At 46.1% G+C, this 18,930-nt stretch overlaps 1 protein-coding gene across 1 annotated transcript in view; it reads left to right on the forward strand.

Moving 5' to 3' along the window:
* Positions 1-1,118: 1,118 nt before the first annotated feature.
* The window catches only part of LOC110514580 (rho GTPase-activating protein SYDE1), a 56,357-nt gene continuing 38,545 nt past the window's right edge, over positions 1,119-18,930 (forward strand). The window contains exon 1 of the mRNA XM_036960831.1: positions 1,119-1,448. Coding sequence (XP_036816726.1) covers positions 1,364-1,448 — 85 coding nt within the window. The 5' untranslated portion in view covers positions 1,119-1,363. The remainder of the gene's footprint in view (positions 1,449-18,930) is intronic.

Consider the following 18,930-nt stretch of genomic DNA (forward strand, 5'->3'; position numbering starts at 1 on the left):
GAGAAGGGTAGCTACCCACTGTAGAGGAGAAGGGTAGCTACCCACTGTAGAGGAGAAGGGTAGCTACCCACTGTAGAGGAGAAGGGTAGCTACCCACTGTAGAGGAGAAGGGTAGCTACCCACTGTAGAGGAGATGGGTCGCTACCCACTTTTCTCTCTAATTCTTAACAGAATAGTTTTAGGATGTAACTATTTGGCGACTGTTGATCTTACAGTATAGCACTGCAGATATAGACATGTCAGTACGGGCACTTCCTGTTTGAGTTTCTGCCTATAGGACGGGAGGAGCAAGATGGTCATGAGAGTCATGGTCAGATTTGCCGAAAGGAGGGCGGGGGAGGGCCTTGTAAGCATTCCGGACGTTTGAATAGCGCTATTACAGGTAGTCTGGTGAACAAAATGACTTGAGTTCCTGTATGTTCCTAGAATTACACCATGACACGTTAATCATGAAACACAGCCCCTCCGCCCTTCTGCTTCTCTGAGATATATTCATTCCTGTCTGAGCGATGTACTGAGAACAATAATAACAACAGAAGTAAAGACTAGGTCATTTCCTAGCTCAACTTCCTCAGCTCAGCGTCAGCTGTAGTGTGTTGAGTTCATGGTATGAGTTGTATATAGTCTCGGTCTGTTGCCTCATTCATTCATTGGCCACGGTAAAACATGTAGAATGATTTCCAGGATGGCCAGCAGAGGGCAGCAGTTCTCCGTGATAGAGTCCTCACACGACCCATCGTCTCACATCAGGGTTGGAAAGACCAACTGCGTTATTAACCTTTAGGTCATTCAGCAGACACTTTTATCCAGGGCTTTTTTTACAGTGCAGGGCATTCAACTAGCGTAGGTAAAACAACCACATATCACAGACATAGCACGATTATTCCATGTAATTTCAAGCTTATTACATAGTAATTAATTTGCTCCATGTTTAATTACAGTGGAAAATGCCATAAGTCATTGTCTATGAGATGTAGAGGAAGTGTTGCATTGTTACATTGCATGAAACCTACTGTAGTTTTAACCATGACTTCGCTGAAACTACATCTCCCATGAGCACTTGCTTATTCCTCTGCCGCTCAACTCTCTCGCACTAGAGGTGGTTAAAAAAAAAAAAAAAGTTTGGGAAAGAATCCCAGGAATTCGTTTCCTGTGAAATTTGGCAAGAGGAGAGAACTGGACGTAGAGCCAAGCTCGGAGAGCATTGACCAAGTTCCACAGACAGAGATGGGCTCACACAACAGTCCTTTTACAGATGGACCGAGGACGAGGATGAGGACTCCTGGAGTTTAGAGCGAATTAACCCGCTTCCCCAGTCCGCTTGCACCGAGCAGGGAAAAACACACATTACGGGGTTTCAGCCATGGCTGAACCCCTGCTGAAACGGACCTTCTCTCGGCTGCGGGGAAAGGATCGATCCCGGCGGAAAACGGACCCCAAACTTAATGGTAACTGTAAAACGATGTTTAGAGTTTTAATTCCTTTATAGACAGTTTGTATTTTTCACATGTGTGTATTTTTTTTTTATACCCAAACTAGATAATCAATAAGTAATTCAGCCTTACACAAATAACAGACCGCTACAGATGTCGAAAACATGTATTCAGAAAACATTTACTTGTTTTTGTGGGTCAACTAATTTCGTAGGCACGAAGAAAAGACATAACTTTTCAGTAAAACATGCACGACATGTTGATGCGATTTTAGACATAGTGAATGACGCTACGTCACGGATAGGAGTGAAGCAGCAGGGTACACTTTGTATTGGTTAAACTTTAACATGTTTCACAATCCAGAAGTCACCCTGGGCATTGTTTACATTCTTCTGGTCTGTCGACGGAGAAACACAGAGACAAGAAGAAGTAGCGGAGACCGACGGCAACGGAACACACATCTAGAGAGAGTAGCGTTAAGTCAAAGAAAGGACTACCTTTAACCCCGGTACGGGATACCGTTATCTAGAAATAGGCTACCGTTATCTCCGGAACGGGCTACTGTTATCTCCCGAACGGGCTACCTTTATTTTCGAAACAGCTACCGTTAACCCCGGTATGGGCTACCGTTATCTCCATAACGGGCTACCGTTATCTCCGAAACGGGCTACCTTTATTTTCGAAACAGCTACCGTTAACCCCGGAATGGGCTACCGTTATCTCCAGAATGGGCCTAAATAAAATGCGTTTGTCTGCAGATGTGCCAGTGTTACATAATTCAGCCGTTCAGGATCAATACAGGGAGTCAGACAGGGCGGGCCGCGCCTCTCGACCCTGCCCCAGACCCTCCTATAGCGGTTTTGTCTAAATGGGATACAGACAGCTTATTGACGTAAAAAGTGGATTTTTTTGTGAATTTTACCTAACCCTAACCCCTTTTCTTAAAACCTAATTATCATAACCTTCTGCTTCAGTTCTCTTAACCTGCTATGAAAAGTAAATTCTGACATAAACTGTATACCATCTAGTCAAAACCATCTATAGTCAAGATGTTACAGACAGTATACCATCTAGTCAAAACCATCTATAGTCAAGATGTTACAGACAGTTGATTCCCACACATTGACACAGACAGACCACTCAGAGAGAGAAGATGATGCTGGGGGTTCGTATCCTACACAGAAACAAGAGCCAACATACACCTCCCTCCTCTTCATCATTAGTAAAGTCAACTCACAGAAACAGGCCAACCTACACCTCCCTCCTCTTCATCATTAGTAAAGTCAACTCACAGAAACAAGAGCCAACCTATACCTCCCTCCTCTTCATCATTAGTAAAGTCAACTCACAGAAACAGGAGCCAACCTATACCTCCCTCCTCTTCATCATTAGTAAAGTCAACTCACAGAAACAGGAGCCAACCTATACCTCCCTCCTCTTTATCATTAGTAAAGTCAACTCACAGAAAGAGGAGCCAACCTACACCTCCCTCCTCTTCATCATTAGTAAAGTCAACTCACAGAAAGAGGAGCCAACCTATACCTCCCTCCTCTTCATCATTAGTAAAGTCAACTCACAGAAAGAGGAGCCAACCTATACCTCCCTCCTCTTTATCATTAGTAAAGTCAACTCACAGAAAGAGGAGCCAACCTATACCTCCCTCCTCTTCATCATTAGTAAAGTCAACTCACAGAAAGAGGAGCCAACCTATACCTCCCTCCTCTTCATCATTAGTAAAGTCAATTCACAGAAACAGGCCAACCTATACCTCCCTCCTCTTCATCATTAGTAAAGTCAACTCACAGAAACAGGCCAACCTATACCTCCCTCCTCTTCATCATTAGTAAAGTCAACTCACAGAAACAGGCCAACCTATACCTCCCTCCTCTTCATCATTAGTAAAGTCAACTCACAGAAACAGGCCAACCTACACCTCCCTCCTCTTCATCATTAGTAAAGTCAACTCACAGAAACAAGAGCCAACCTACACCTCCCTCCTCTTCATCATTAGTAAAGTCAACTCACAGAAACAAGAGCCAACCTACACCTCCCTCCTCTTCATCATTAGTAAAGTCAACTCACAGAAACAAGAGCCAACCTACACCTCCCTCCTCTTCATCATTAGTAAAGTCAACTCACAGAAACAAGAGCCAACCTACACCTCCCTCCTCTTCATCATTAGTAAAGTCAATTCACAGAAATATAAATGAAAGAGAATCATTGTGCCAGTCTCCTCTCTGCCCTCAACTCTGTAGTCATGTGAATAAGGCCTTTATAAAACTCTTGGCCTGGATTTAACCAGGGCTGGACAGCATATGGGCTGGGACTCTGTTTGAGAAAGCTGTATTTGTCCCACAGCCCCAAGGTTGAAGGGCAATGACAAACATTCATGTTGAAGTCTGTGTGAATGTGTCAACATTTAGTTTTCTCCCCTCCTCTCCTCTCCTCTCCTCTGTTTTTCTCCTCTCCTCTTCTCTCCTTCTCTCCTCTCCTCTCCTCTCCTCTATTTTCTCCTCTCCTCTTCTCTCCTTCTCTCCTCTCATCTCCTCTGTTTTTTCTCCTCTCCTCTTCTCTCCTTCTCTCCTCTCCTCTCCTCTCCTCTATTTTCTCCTCTCCTCTTCTCTCCTTCTCTCCTCTCCTCTGTTTTTTCTCCTCTCCTCCTCTCTCCTTCTCTCCTCTCCTCTCCTCTCCTCTATTTTCTCCTCTCCTCTTCTCTCCTTCTCTCCTTCTCTCCTTCTCTCCTTCTCTCCTCTCCTCTCCTCTCCTCTCCTCTCCTCTCCTCTCCTCTCCTCTCCTCTCCTCTCCTCTCCTCTGTTTTTTCTCCTCTCCTCTCCTCTCCTCTCCTCTGTTTTTTCTCCTCTCCTCTCCTCTCCTCTCCTCTCCTCTCCTCTCCTCTCCTCTCCTCTCCTCTTCTCTCCTCTTCTCTCCTTCTCTACTCTCCTCCTCTTCACTCCTCCTCTACTCTCCTCCTCTTCCCTCTCCCCTGCAGCAGTATAATTATGGATGACATCACTGCTAGGTCAGAGGGGGGCGTGTCATATACTCCAGTGTATAACAGAGCCTGTTTTGTACAGACCCTGTTGATGAGGATGATGATGATGACGAAGCATTACGGATGAATGGACACATTGAGAAATGCTCCATCGCTAACATTAAATTGGCCCATCGCCTATAGTTGTTGCAGATGACAAACTTGAGTGGCCTGTCATGTCTGGTGATCTCATTAGTTCTGTTGGGACTACCTAGGTTCCTGGTTTCAGCAGGCTGGATGGTGAACCCAGCAGTCAGTGTGGGTTTAACCAGGCTACCGTGGGACCACATTCCCACCCTGAGAGCATGTCTGTCTGAGACATAGAATGGGGATCCCAAATGGCACTCTTTCTCCCTTTACAGAGCACTAGTTTTAAGCAGAACCTTATGGGCCCTGGTCAAAGTAGTTCACTAATAAGGCCAGAGAGCGCCATTTGGGACACAACAAGGTCTGCTCATTCTGCTGCAGTCCACTGTAATGACCTCCCACTGTAATGACCTCCCACTGTAATGACCTCCAACTGTAATGACCTCCCACTGTAATGACCTCCCACTGTAATGACCTCCAACTGTAATGACCTCCAACTGTAATGACCTCCAACTGTAATGACCTCCAGTATACTACAGCCTTATTCCCTATATAGTACACTACTCTATACTACAGCCCTATTCCCTATATAGTGCACTACTTTATACTACAGCCCTATTCCCTATATAGTGCACTACTTTATACTACAGCCCTATTCCCTATATAGTGCACTACTCTATACTACAGCCCTATTCCCTATATAGTGCACTACTTTATACTACAGCCCTATTCCCTATATAGTGCACTACTCTATACTACAGCCTTATTCCCTATATAGTGCACTACTTTATACTACAGCCCTATTCCCTATATAGTACACTACTCTATACTACAGCCCTATTCCCTATATAGTACACTACTTTATACTACAGCCTGGCCTGGTCTAACTATTCCCTATATAGTGCACTACTTTATACTACAGCCCTATTCCCTATATAGTACACTACTTTATACTACAGCCCTATTCCCTATATAGTGCACTACTTTATACTACAGCCCTATTCCCTATATAGTACACTACTTTATACTACAGCCCTATTCCCTATATAGTGCACTACTCTATACTACAGCCCTATTCCCTATATAGTACACACATTTTGAGCAGAGCCATATAGACCCTATCAAATCAAATCAAATGTTTTTTGGTCACATACACGTGTTTAGCAGATGTTATTGCGGGTGTAGTGAAATGCTTGTGTTTCTAGCTCCAACAGTGCAGTAGTATCTAACTAAATGCTTGTGTTTCTAGCTCCAACAGTGCAGTAATATCTAACTAAATGCTTGTGTTTCTAGCTCCAACAGTGCAGTAATATCTAACTAAATGCTTGTGTTCCTAGCTCCAACAGTGCAGTAGTATCTAACTAAATGCTTGTGTTCCTAGCTCCAACAGTGCAATAATATCTAACTAAATGCTTGTGTTCCTAGCTCCAACAGTGCAGTAATATCTAACAAAACACAACAAAACACACATCTAAAAGTAAAAGAATGTAATTAAGAAATATATAAATATTAGGATGAGCAATGTTGTAGTGGCATTAACTAAAATACAGTAGAATAGAATACAGTATATACATATGAGATGACTAAAGCAGTATGTAAACATTATTAAAGTGACCAGTGATCCATTATTAAAGTGGCCAGTGTTCCATTATTACAGTGACCAGTGTTCCATTATTAAAGGGGCCAGTGTTCCATTATTAAAGTGGCCAGTGTTCCATTATTACAGTGACCAGTGTTCCATTATTAAAGTGACCAGTGTTCCATTATTAAAGTGACCAGTGTTCCATTATTAAAGTGACCAGTGTTCCATTATTAAAGTGACCAGTGATTCCATGTCTATAGGGCAGCAGCCTCTAAGGTGCAGGGTTGAGAGTGACTAGTGTTCCATTATTAAAGTGACCAGTGATTCCATGTCTATGTATATAGGGCAGCAGCCTCTAAGGTGCAGGGTTGTCAGTGATGTGTACGCCGAGGAACTTGTAGCTTTCTGCCTTCTCCGCCGCTGTCCCGTCGATGTGGACGGGGTGGTGCTCCCTCTGCTGTTTCCTGAAGTCCACGATCAGCTCCTTTGTTTTGTTGACGTTGAGTGAGAGTTTATTTTCCTGACACCACACTCCGAGTGCCCTCACCTCCTCCCTGTAGGCCGTCTCCTCGTTGTTGGTAATCAAGCCCACTAGGTCCACAGACGATGCAATCTCTGTGTCGTCTGCAAATTTGATGATTGAGTTGGAGTTGTGCATAGCCACGCAGTCATAGGTGAGTACAGGAGGGGGCTGAGCACGTACCCTTTTGGGGACCCAGTGTTGAGGATCAGCGAAGTGGAGGTGATGTTTCCTACCTTCACCACCGAGGGGCTGCTCGTCAGGAAGTCCAAGACCCGGTTACACAGGGCGGGGTTCAGACCCAGGGCCTCCAGCTTAATGATGAGCTTGGAGGGTACTATGGTGTTGAATGCTGAGCTGTAGTCAATGAACAGCATTCTTACATAGGTATTCCTCTTGTCCAGATGGTTTAGGGCAGTGTGCAGTGTGGTTGAGATTGCATCGTCTGTGGACCTATTGGGGCGGTAAGCAAATTGGAGTGGGTGTCAGGTAGGGTGGAGGTGATATGGTCCTTGACTAGTCTCTTAAAGCACTTCATGATGACAGAAGTGAGTGCTATGGGGCGATAGTCATTTAGTTCCTGTACCTTAGCTTTCTTGGGTACAGGAACAATGGTGGACATCTTGAAGCAAGTGGGAACAGGAGACTGGGATAGGGAGAGATTGAATATGTCTGTAAACACACCAGCCAGCTAGTCTACGCATGCTCTGAGGACGCGGCTAGGGATGCCGTCTGGGCCGGTAGCCTTGTGAGGGTTAAGATCCTTAAATGTCTTCCTCACGTCAGCCACGGAGAAGGAGAGCCCACAGTCTTTGGGAGTGGGTCGCGTCGGTGGCACTGTGTTATCCCCAAAGCGGGCGAAGAAGGTGTTCAGCTTGTCCGGGAGCAAGACGTCGGTGGCACTGTGTTATCCCCAAAGCGGGCGAAGAAGGTGTTCAGCTTGTCCGGGAGCAAGACGTCGGTGGCACTGTGTTATCCCCAAAGCGGGCGAAGAAGGTGTTCAGCTTGTCTGGGAGCAAGATGTCGGTGGCACTGTGTTATCCCCAAAGCTGGCGAAGAAGGTGTTCAGCTTGTCCGGGAGCAAGACGTCGGTGGCACTGTGTTATCCCCAAAGCGGGCGAAGAAGGTGTTCAGCTTGTCCGGGAGCAAGACGTCGGTGGCACTGTGTTATCCCCAAAGCGGGCGAAGGTGTTCAGCTTGTCTGGGAGCAAGACGTCGGTGGCACTGTGTTATCCCCAAAGCGGGCGAAGGTGTTCAGCTTGTCTGGGAGCAAGACGTCGGTGGCACTGTGTTATCCCCAAAGCTGGCGAAGAAGGTGTTCAGCTTGTCCGGGAGCAAGACGTCGGTGGCACTGTGTTATCCCCAAAGCGGGCGAAGAAGGTGTTTAGCTTGTCTGGGAGCAAGATGTCGGTGGCACTGTGTTATCCCCAAAGCTGGCGAAGAAGGTGTTCAGCTTGTCCGGGAGCAAGACGTCGGTGGCACTGTGTTATCCCCAAAGCGGGCGAAGAAGGTGTTCAGCTTGTCCGGGAGCAAGACGTCGGTGGCAATGTGTTATCCCCAAAGCGGGCGAAGGTGTTCAGCTTGTCTGGGAGCAAGACGTCGGTGGCACTGTGTTATCCCCAAAGCGGGCGAAGGTGTTCAGCTTGTCTGGGAGCAAGACGTCGGTGGCACTGTGTTATCCCCAAAGCTGGCGAAGAAGGTGTTCAGCTTGTCCGGGAGCAAGACGTCGGTGGCACTGTGTTATCCCCAAAGCGGGCGAAGAAGGTGTTTAGCTTGTCCGGGAGCAAGACGCCAGGGTCCGCGATGTGGCTGGTTTTCCCTTTGCAGTCTGTGATTGCCTGTAGACCCTGTCACATATGTTTCATGTCTGAGCCGTTGAATTGCGACTCACTTTGTCTCTGTACTGACGTTTTGCCTGTTTGATTGCCTTATGGAGGGAATAACTACACTGTTTGTATTCAGCCATATTCCCAGTCACCTTGCCATGGTTAAATGCGGTGGCTCGTGCTTTCAGTTTTTGCGCGAATGCTGCCATCTATTCACGGTTTCTGGGTAGTTTTTAATAGTCACAGTGGGACATCCCCTATACAATTCCTGATGAACTCAGTCACCTCAATGTTATTCTCAGAGGCTACCCAGAACATGTCCCAGGCCGCATGATCAAAACAATGTTGAAGCATGGATTCTGATTGGTCAGACCAGCGTTGAATAGATCTTAGCACGGGTACTTCCTGTTTAAGTTTCTGCATATAGGAAGGGAGGAGCAAAATGGAGTTGTGATCTGATTTGCCAAAAGGAGTGCGGGGGAGGGCCATGTAGGCAATTCGAAAGGGGGAGTAGCAGTGTTTTACCAGAGGGAGAACTACAGTCAATGTGTTGATAGAACTTTGGTAGCTTTTTTCCTCAAATTTGATTTGGCAGCTACAGTAACTGCGGCCTCAGGATATGTGGTTTGCAGTTTGCATAAAGTCCAGTGTAGTTCCTTGTGGGCCGTCGTGGTATCGGCTTGAGTTGGAATATACACGGCTGTGACTATAACCGGAGAGAATTATCTTGGGAGTTTTGATTGTGAGGTATTCTAGATCGGGATTAGTGGTTAATCATGAAACAACCCCGTCTTTCTTCTTCCCGGAGAGTTCTTAATTCCTGTCTGCGCGATGAACTGAGAACCCAGCTGGCTGTATGGACGGGGACTGTATATCCAGAGAGTTCTTAATTCCTGTCTGTGCGATGAACTGAGAACCCAGCTGGCTGTATGGACGGGGACAGTATATCCAGAGAGTTCTTAATTCCTGTCTGCGCGATGAACTGAGAACCCAGCTGGCTGTATGGACGGTATATCCGGAGAGAACCATGGTTCCGTGAAACAGAGTATGTTACAGTCTCAGATGTCTCTGTGAAAGGAGATCCTCGCCCTGAGCTCGTCTTCTTTATTGTGACTGAGACTGAACATTAGCGTGTAATGGGAAGTGGTGGATGGTGTGTTCGCCTCCTGAGTCGGACTAGAACTCCACTCCGAATTAGAGGTCGACCAATTATTTATTATATTTATCATTATTTATTGCCTTACCTCCTCACGCCATTTGCACACACTGTATATAGACTTAATTTTTTTATATTGTGTTATTGACTGTATGTTTGTTTATTCCATGTGTAACTCTGTGTTGTTGTTTGTGTCGCACTGCTTTGCTTTATCTTGGCCAGGTCGCAGTTGTAAATGAGAACTTGTTCTCAACTAGCCCACCTGGTTAAATAAAGGTGTTCTCAACTAGCCTACCTGGTTAAATAAAGGGGAAATAAAATGTAAAAAATAAAATAAAATCCGTTCTGACAGAACAAACCGTCTGGATTAGAGGTCGACATGGCCGATTAATTAGAGCCGATTTCAAGTTTTCATAACAATCGGTAATCAGCCTTTTTGGATGCCGATTGGACTCCACGAGGAGACTGTTGCAGGCTGACTACCTGTTATGCGAGTGCAGTGTCAAAGGGACCTTGTGGCAGCAAGGTGCCAAGGATAAGTTGCTAGCTAGCATTAAACTTATCTTATGAAAAAAACAATCAATCTTAACATAAACACTAGTTAACTACACATGGTTGATGATATTACTAGGTTAACTAGCTTGTCCTGCTTTGCATATAATCAATGCGGTGCCTGTTAATTTTGTCGTCGAATAACAGCCTACTTCAACTTCGCTAAACGGGGGGTGATTTAACAAAAGCACATTCTCGAAAAAAGCACAATCGTTTCAATACACTGAAGTATATCTTTTTAAACCTGCATATTTAGTTAAAATAAATTAATATTAGCAGGCAGTATTAACTAGGGAAATTGTGTAACTTCTTTTGCGCTCTGTGCTAGCAGAGTCAGGGTATATTCAGCAGTTTGGGCCGTCTGGCTCTTTGCGAACCGTGTGTAAAGACCGTAATTAATTTTCCAGAATTTCACATAATTATGACATAACATCTAAGGTTGTACAGAAATATTTACACTTAGGGCTGCCACCCATTCGATCAAATACGGAACGGTTCCGTATTTCACTGAAATAATAAACGTTTTGTTTTCGAAATGATAGTTTCCGGATTTGACCATATTAATGACCAAAGGCTTGTATTTCTGTGTGTTTATTATAATTAAGTCTATGATTTGATATTTGATAGAGCAGTCTGAGCAGTGGTAGGCAGCAGCAGGCTCGTAAGCATTCATTCAAACAAACTTTACTGCGTTTTTGCCAGCAGCTCTTAGCAATGCTTGAGGCACAGTGCAGTTTATGACTTTAAGCCTATCAACTCCCAAGATTAGACTGGCAATACTAAAGTGCCTATAAGAACATCCAATAGTCAAAGGTCTATGAAATACAAATGGTAGAGAGAGAAATAGTCGACGCGTCATAATTCCTATAATAACTACAACCTAAAACTTCTTACCTGGGAATATTGAAGTCTCATGTTAAAAGGAACCACCAGCTTTCATATGTTCTCATGTTCTGAGCAAGGAACTGAAACGTTAGCTTTCTTACATGGCACATATTGCACTTTTACTTTCTTCTCCAACACTTTGTTTTTGCATTATTTAAACCAAATTGAACATGTTTCATTATTTATTTGACACTAAATAGATTTTATTTATGTATTATATTATGTTAAAATAAAAGTGTTCGTTGTTCATTCAGTATTGATGTAATTGTCATTATTACAAGAGGTATTCGATAGCGATATCGGTGTTGAAAAATCCCAATCGGTCGACCTCTACTCCGAATACCTTTTCTCCGCCGGCTGCGTCTTGGTGCAGTCTCTGGGATAAGTTCAATCGCCCTTGGGGGTACGAACGAAGGATCTAATTTTGTAAATAACACACCAAAAAAACTAAATACTGCAACGTTGTTTAGGAGCTGGAAGCAGAGCTGCCATGTCTGAAGGGCGCCATCTTACCATAGGAATTGGGCGGCATTTGGGACGCTGGCTACGATTATATACTGTACTGGTGGTACATTCTAGAAGTGTACTGTTGCTCTCTCGTGCTCTCTCTCTCTCTCTATCTCTCTTTCTCTCCCTCTCTCGCTCTCTCTCTATCTCTCTTTCTCTCCCTCTCTCTCCCTCTCTCTATCTCTCTTTCTCTCCCTCTCCCTCTCCCTCTCTCTCTCTCTCTCCCTCTATCTCTCTCTCTCTCTCTCTCTCTCTCCCTCTATCTCTCTCCCTCTCTCTATCTCTCTTTCTCTCCCTCTCTCGCTCTCTCTCTATCTCTCTTTCTCTCCCTCTCCCTCTCTCTCTCTCTCTCCCTCTATCTCTCTCTCCCTCTCCCTCTCTCTCCCTCTCTCCCTCTCTCCCTCTCTCTCTCTCTCTCTCCCTCTCTCTCTCTCTCTCCCTCTCTCCCTCTCTCCCTCTCTCTCCCTCCCTCTCCCTCTCTCTCTCTCTCTCTCTCTCTCTCTCCCTCTCTCTCTCCCTCTCTCTCCCTCTCTCTCCCTCTCTCTCCCTCTCTCTCCCTCTCTCTCTCCCTCTCTCCCTCTCTCCCTCTCTCTCTCTCTCTCTCTCTCTCTCTCTCTCTCTCTCCCTCTCTCCCTCTCTCCCTCTCTCTGTGTATATTATAAGCTATATACAGTGTTTTTAACAATGTGTAAATAGTTGTAGTATGAATAGTATAAAGATAAATATTTGTTGTATTTACGGTGTTGTTTGGTTCTCTCTTCTCTCTCTGGCCCCTCCCTCCTCTCACTCTGGCCCCTCCCTCCTCTCGCTCTGGCCCCTCCCTCCTCTCTTTACCCCCTCCCTCCTCTCTCTCTGGCCTCTTTCCCCTCTCGCTCTAGCCCCTCCCTCCTCTCACTCTTCCCCCTCTCTCCTCTCTCTGGCCCCTCCCTCCTCTCTTTACCCTCTCCCTCCTCTCTCTCTGGCCCCTCTCTCCTCTCTCTGCCCCCTCCCTCATCTCTCTGCCCTCTATGGAATGGCTTCTTGCTTGTTATGTCTAAAATAGGAAAAGTTGCTGCTGGCTGGATTGTTACGCAATTGAGTGTGTGTATAAACACCATGCCACTAAGACGTGAAGCTATGCAAGAGTGTGTGTGTGTGTGTGTGTGTTAAAAAGAGGAGTCACTTACTACACAATCTACATCATCAGCCCTGCATGGACCAGACAATGAAACTATTTACTCTCCTCTCTCTGCCCCCTCTCTCCTGTCTCTGCCCTCTCTCTCCTCTCTCTGCCCCCTCTCTCCTGTCTCTGCCCCCTCTCTCCTCTCTATGCCCCCTCTCTCCTGTCTCTGCCCTCTCTCTCCTCTCTCTGCCCCCTCTCTCCTGTCTCTGCCACCTCTCTCCTCTCTCTGCCCCCTCTCTCCTGTCTCTGCCCCCTCTCTCCTCTCTCTGCCCCCTCTCTCCTGTCTCTGCCCCCTCTCTCCTCTCTCTGCCCCCTCTCTCCTCTCTATGTCCTCTCTCTCCTCTCTACATCATCAGCCCTGCATGGACCAGACAATTAAACAATTTACTCTCCTCTCTCTGCCCCCTCTCTCCCTCTCTCTGCCCCTCTCTTGTCTCTGCCCCCTCTCTCCTGTCTCTGCCCCCTCTCTCCTCTCTCTGCCCCCTCTCTCCTGTCTCTGCCACCTCTCTCCTCTCTCTGCCCTCTCTCTCCTGTCTCTGCCCCCTCTCTCCTCTCTCTGCCCCCTCTCTCTTGTCTCTTCCCCCTCTCTCATCTCTATGTCCCCTCTCTCCTCTCTCTGCCCCCTCTCTCCTCTCTATGCCCCCTCTCTCCTGTCTCTGCCCCCTCTCTCCTCTCTACATCATCAGCCCTGCATGGACCAGACAATGAAACTATTTACTCTCCTCTCTCTGCCCCCTCTCTCCTCTCTCTGCCCCCTCTCTCCTGTCTCTGCCCCCTCTCTCCTCTCTCTGCCCCCTCTCTCCTCTCTATGCCCCCTCTCCCTTCTACATCATCAGCCCTGCATGGACCAGACAATGAAACTATTTACTCTCCTCTCTCTGCCCCCTCTCTCCTCTATCTGCCCCCTCTCTCCTCTCTCTGCCCCCTCTCTCCTCTCTCTGCCCCCTCTCTCCTGTCTCTGCCCCCTCTCTCCTCTCTCTGCCCCCTGTCTCCTGTCTCTGCCACCTCTCTCCTCTCTCTGCCCCCTCTCTCCTGTCTCTGCCCCCTCTCTCCGCTCTCTGCCCCCTCTCTCCTGTCTCTGCCCCCTCTCTCCTCTCTCTGCCCCCTCTCTCTTGTCTCTGCCCCCTCTCTCATCTCTCTGCCCCTCTCTTGTCTATGCCCCCTCTCTCCTGTCTCTGCCCCCTCTCTCCTCTCTCTGCCCCCTCTCTCCTGTCTCTGCCACCTCTCTCCTCTCTCTGCCCCCTCTCTCCTGTCTCTGCCCCCTCTCTCCTCTCTCTGCCCCCTCTCTCTGCCCCCTCTCTCTTGTCTCTTCCCCCTCTCTCATCTCTATGTTCCCTCTCTCCTCTCTCTGCCCCCTCTCTCCTCTCTATGCCCCCTCTCTCCTGTCTCTGCCCCCTCTCTCCTCTCTACATCATCAGCCCTGCATGGACCAGACAATGAAACTATTTACTCTCCTCTCTCTGCCCCCTCTCTCCTGTCTCTGCCCTCTCTCTCCTCTCTCTGCCCCCTCTCTCCTGTCTCTGCCACCTCTCTCCTCTCTCTGCCCCCTCTCTCCTGTCTCTGCCCCCTCTCTCCTCTCTCTGCCCCCTCTCTCCTGTCTCTGCCCCCTCTCTCCTCTCTCTGCCCCCTCTCTCCTCTCTATGCCCTCTCTCTCCTCTCTACATCATCAGCCCTGCATGGACCAGACAATTAAACTATTTACTCTCCTCTCTCTGCCCCCTCTCTCCTGTCTCTGCCCTCTCTCTCCTCTCTCTACCCCCTCTCTCCTCTCTCTGCCCCCTCTCTCCTCTCTATGCCCTCTCTCTCCTCTCTACATCATCAGCCCTGCATGGACCAGACAATGAAACTATTTACTCTCCTCTCTCTGCCCCCTCTCTCCTGTCTCTGCCCTCTCTCTCCTCTCTCTACCCCCTCTCTCCTCTCTCTGCCCCCTCTCTCCTCTCTCTGCCCCCTCTCTCCTCTCTCTGCCCCCTCTCTCCTCTCTACATCATCAGCCCTGCTGTAGATGGTCTACTGGACCAGACAATGAAACTATTTCAACGATGACTGTGTTCTGCATGCAGACGTGTGATTTAACAGTTTAGTGTGTAGACACAGTGACCTCTCCTCCTCTCCCTCACTCTCTCTCTCTCCTCTCCCTCACTCTCTCTCTCTCCTCTCCGTCACTCTCTCTCCTCTCCGTCACTCTGTCTCTCTCTCCTCTCCCTCACGCTCTCTCTCTCCTCTCCCTCACTCTGTCTCTCTCTCCTCTCCCTCACTCTGTCTCTCTCTCCTCTCCCTCACTCTGTCTCTCTCTCCTCTCCCTCACTCTGTCTCTCTCTCCTCTCCCTCACTCTGTCTCTCTCTCCTCTCCCTCACTCTGTCTCTCTTCACTCTCCCTCACGCTCTCTCTCTCCTCTCCCTCACTCTGTCTCTCTCTCCTCTCCCTCACTCTGTCTCTCTCTCCTCTCCCTCACTCTGTCTCTCTCTCCTCTCCCTCACTCTCTCTCTCTCTCCTATCCTCTCCCTCACTTTGTCTCTCTCTCCTCTCCCTCTCTCCTTCTACTCTACCTCTCTCTTTCTCCTCTCCTCTCCCTCACTCTGTCTCTCTCTCCTCTCCCTCCCTCACTCTCTCTCCTCTCCCTCCCTCACTCTGTCTCTTTCTCCTCTTCCTCACTCTCTCACCTCTCTTCCTCTCCCTCACTCTGTCTCTCTCTCTCTCCTCTCCCTCACTTTATCTATCTCCTCTCCTCTTCCTCACTCTCTGTCTCTCTCTCTCTCCTCTCCCTCCATTTCTCTGATTTCATTCTGTGAGTTACACACGGATCATTTATTTTCAACCCGTCTGTGGTAAATATCTTTCTGGAACCCTCCAACAGAGTTCCTCCACTCTTTGAATCAGACGAGACACTGTTCATAAGTCCTATGGCCTAGTTGGATGGTAGTTCTGGTACTACTCGTATCTCCTACATTACCAACATGTGTGACATCCCGCAGGAACTAACTTAGCAGGAGCAGCTGTAGCAGCATTTGTTATGTAATGAAAAACATTTATAGGGGGGGGGTAACACAAACATACTTCCTACTTGCTCCTTAGCGTTTGACTTCCTGTTTTTCCAGTTAGAGAAATATTGATATGTTTTAACCCTGTTTTTTTTTTACTACTTCCCTTTTCCACTGCTTCCTGTCGGCTGCTGTCCTGTTTTAGTCATTGAGATTTTAACTCTCTAAAATTAGGGACGTCTGGGGAAAGAGACGAAGGAAACGTCTCAAATGGCACCCTATTCCCTATAATAGTGCACTACTTTAACAAAAAAATGGCACCCTATTCCCTATAATAGTGCACTACTTTAACCAGAAATGGCACCCTATTCCCTATAATAGTGCACTACTTTAACCAGAAATGGCACCCTATTCCCTATAATAGTGCACTACTTTAACCAGAAATGGCACCCTATTCCCTATAATAGTGCACTACTTTAACCAGAAATGGCACCTTATTCCCTAAATAGTGCACTACTTTAACCAGAAATGGCACCCTATTCCCTATAATAGTGCACTACTTTAACCAGAAATGGCACCTTATTCCCTAAATAGTGCACTACTTTAACCAGAAATGGCACCCTATTCCCTATAATAGTGCACTACTTTAACCAGAAATGGCACCCTATTCCCTATAATAGTGCACTACTTTAACCAGAAATGGCACCCTATTCCCTAAATAGTGCACTACTTTAACCAGAAATGGCACCCTATTCCCTATAATAGTGCACTACTTTAACCATAAATGGCACCCTATTCCCTATAATAGTGCACTACTTTAACCAGAAATGGCACCCTATTCCCTATAATAGTGCACTACTTTAACCAGAAATGGCACCCTATTCCCTATAATAGTGCACTACTTTAACCAGAAATGGCACCCTATTCCCTATAATAGTGGCTCTGGACAGAAGTAGTGCACTAGAAAGGGAATGGGGATCCCATTTGTGACTTTTGTGGGAGGGGAGAGAGACAGACTGAGTGAAGGAACAAGATCTTCTACCAGTGGACTGTTCATAACCCTGTGATTTATATCACAATGTACAGTAGATATACAGGTGGAGGATGTGGCTGGATGAAGGAAAAGCCACAGCCGGTTCTGTTTGGCTCCGTGTTTGGCACAGCTGTAGAATAATGAGGGATGGATTCTAGCGGATGTCTTTCAGCATTTGTAGAATAATGAGGGATGGATTCTAGCGGATGTCTTTCAGCATTAGTAGAATAATGAGGGATGGATTCTAGCTGCTGTCTTTCAGCATTAGTAGAATAATGAGGGATGGATTCTAGCTGCTGTCTTTCAGCATTAGTAGAATAATGAGGGATGGATTCTAGCTGATGTATTTCAGCATTAGTAGAATAATGAGGGATGGATTCTAGCTGATGTCTTTCAGCATTAGTAGAATAATGAGGGATGGATTCTAGCTGATGTCTTTCAGCATTAGTAGAATAATGAGGGATGGATTCTAGCTGATGTCTTTCAGCATTAGTAGAATAATGAGGGATGGATTCTAGCTGCTGTCTTTCAGCATTAGTAGAATAATGAGGGATGGATTCTAGCTGATGTATTTCAGCATTAGTAGAATAATGAGGGATGGATTCTAGCTGATGTCTTTCAGCATTAGTAGAATAATGAGGGATGGATTCTAGCTGATGTCTTTCAGCGTTAGTAGAATAATGAGGGATGGATTCTAGCTGATGTCTTTCAGCATTAGTAGAATAATGAGGGATGGATTCTAGCTGATGTCTTTCACCGTTAGTAGAATAATGAGGGATGGATTCTAGCTGATGTATTTCAGCGTTAGTAGAATAATGAGGGATGGATTCTAGCTGATGTCTTTCAGCATTAGTAGAATAATGAGGGATGGATTATAGCTGATGTCTTTCAGCATTAGTAGAATAATGAGGGATGGATTCTAGCTGCTGTCTTTCAGCATTAGTAGAATAATGAGGGATGGATTCTAGCTGATGTATTTCAGCATTAGTAGAATAATGAGGGATGGATTCTAGCTGATGTCTTTCAGCATTAGTAGAATAATGAGGGATGGATTCTAGCTGATGTCTTTCAGCGTTAGTAGAATAATGAGGGATGGATTCTAGCTGATGTCTTTCAGCATTAGTAGAATAATGAGGGATGGATTCTAGCTGATGTCTTTCACCGTTAGTAGAATAATGAGGGATGGATTCTAGCTGATGTATTTCAGCGTTAGTAGAATAATGAGGGATGGATTCTAGCTGATGTCTTTCAGCATTAGTAGAATAATGAGGGATGGATTATAGCTGATGTCTTTCAGCGTTAGTAGAATAATGAGGGATGGATTCTAGCTGATGTCTTTCAGCATTAGTAGAATAATGAGGGATGGATTCTAGCTGATGTCTTTCACCGTTAGTAGAATAATGAGGGATGGATTCTAGCTGATGTATTTCAGCGTTAGTAGAATAATGAGGGATGGATTCTAGCTGATGTCTTTCAGCATTAGTAGAATAATGAGGGATGGATTATAGCTGATGTCTTTCAGCATTAGTAGAATAATGAGGGATGGATTCTAGCTGCTGTCTTTCAGCATTAGTAGAATAATGAGGGATGGATTCTAGCTGATGTATTTCAGCATTAGTAGAATAATGAGGGATGGATTCTAGCTGATGTCTTTCAGCATTAGTAGAATAATGAGGGATGGATTCTAGCTGATGTCTTTCAGCGTTAGTAGAATAATGAGGGATGGATTCTAGCTGATGTCTTTCAGCATTAGTAGAATAATGAGGGATGGATTCTAGCTGATGTCTTTCACCGTTAGTAGAATAATGAGGGATGGATTCTAGCTGATGTATTTCAGCGTTAGTAGAATAATGAGGGATGGATTCTAGCTGATGTCTTTCAGCATTAGTAGAATAATGAGGGATGGATTATAGCTGATGTCTTTCAGCATTAGTAGAATAATGAGGGATGGATTCTAGCTGATGTCTTTCAGCGTTAGTAGAATAATGAGGGATGGATTCTAGCTGATGTCTTTCAGCATTAGTAGAATAATGAGGGATGGATTCTAGCTGATGTCTTTCAGCGTTAGTAGAATAATGAGGGATGGATTCTAGCTGCTGTCTTTCAGCATTGGACACTGTGTTCTGCTGGGATGCTGACTAGCTGCCGTTTGTACCAGTGCAGTAATAAGTGGG

This window comes from Oncorhynchus mykiss, chromosome 23 (assembly GCF_013265735.2).
Source record: "Oncorhynchus mykiss isolate Arlee chromosome 23, USDA_OmykA_1.1, whole genome shotgun sequence".
Taxonomy (NCBI): domain Eukaryota; kingdom Metazoa; phylum Chordata; class Actinopteri; order Salmoniformes; family Salmonidae; genus Oncorhynchus; species Oncorhynchus mykiss.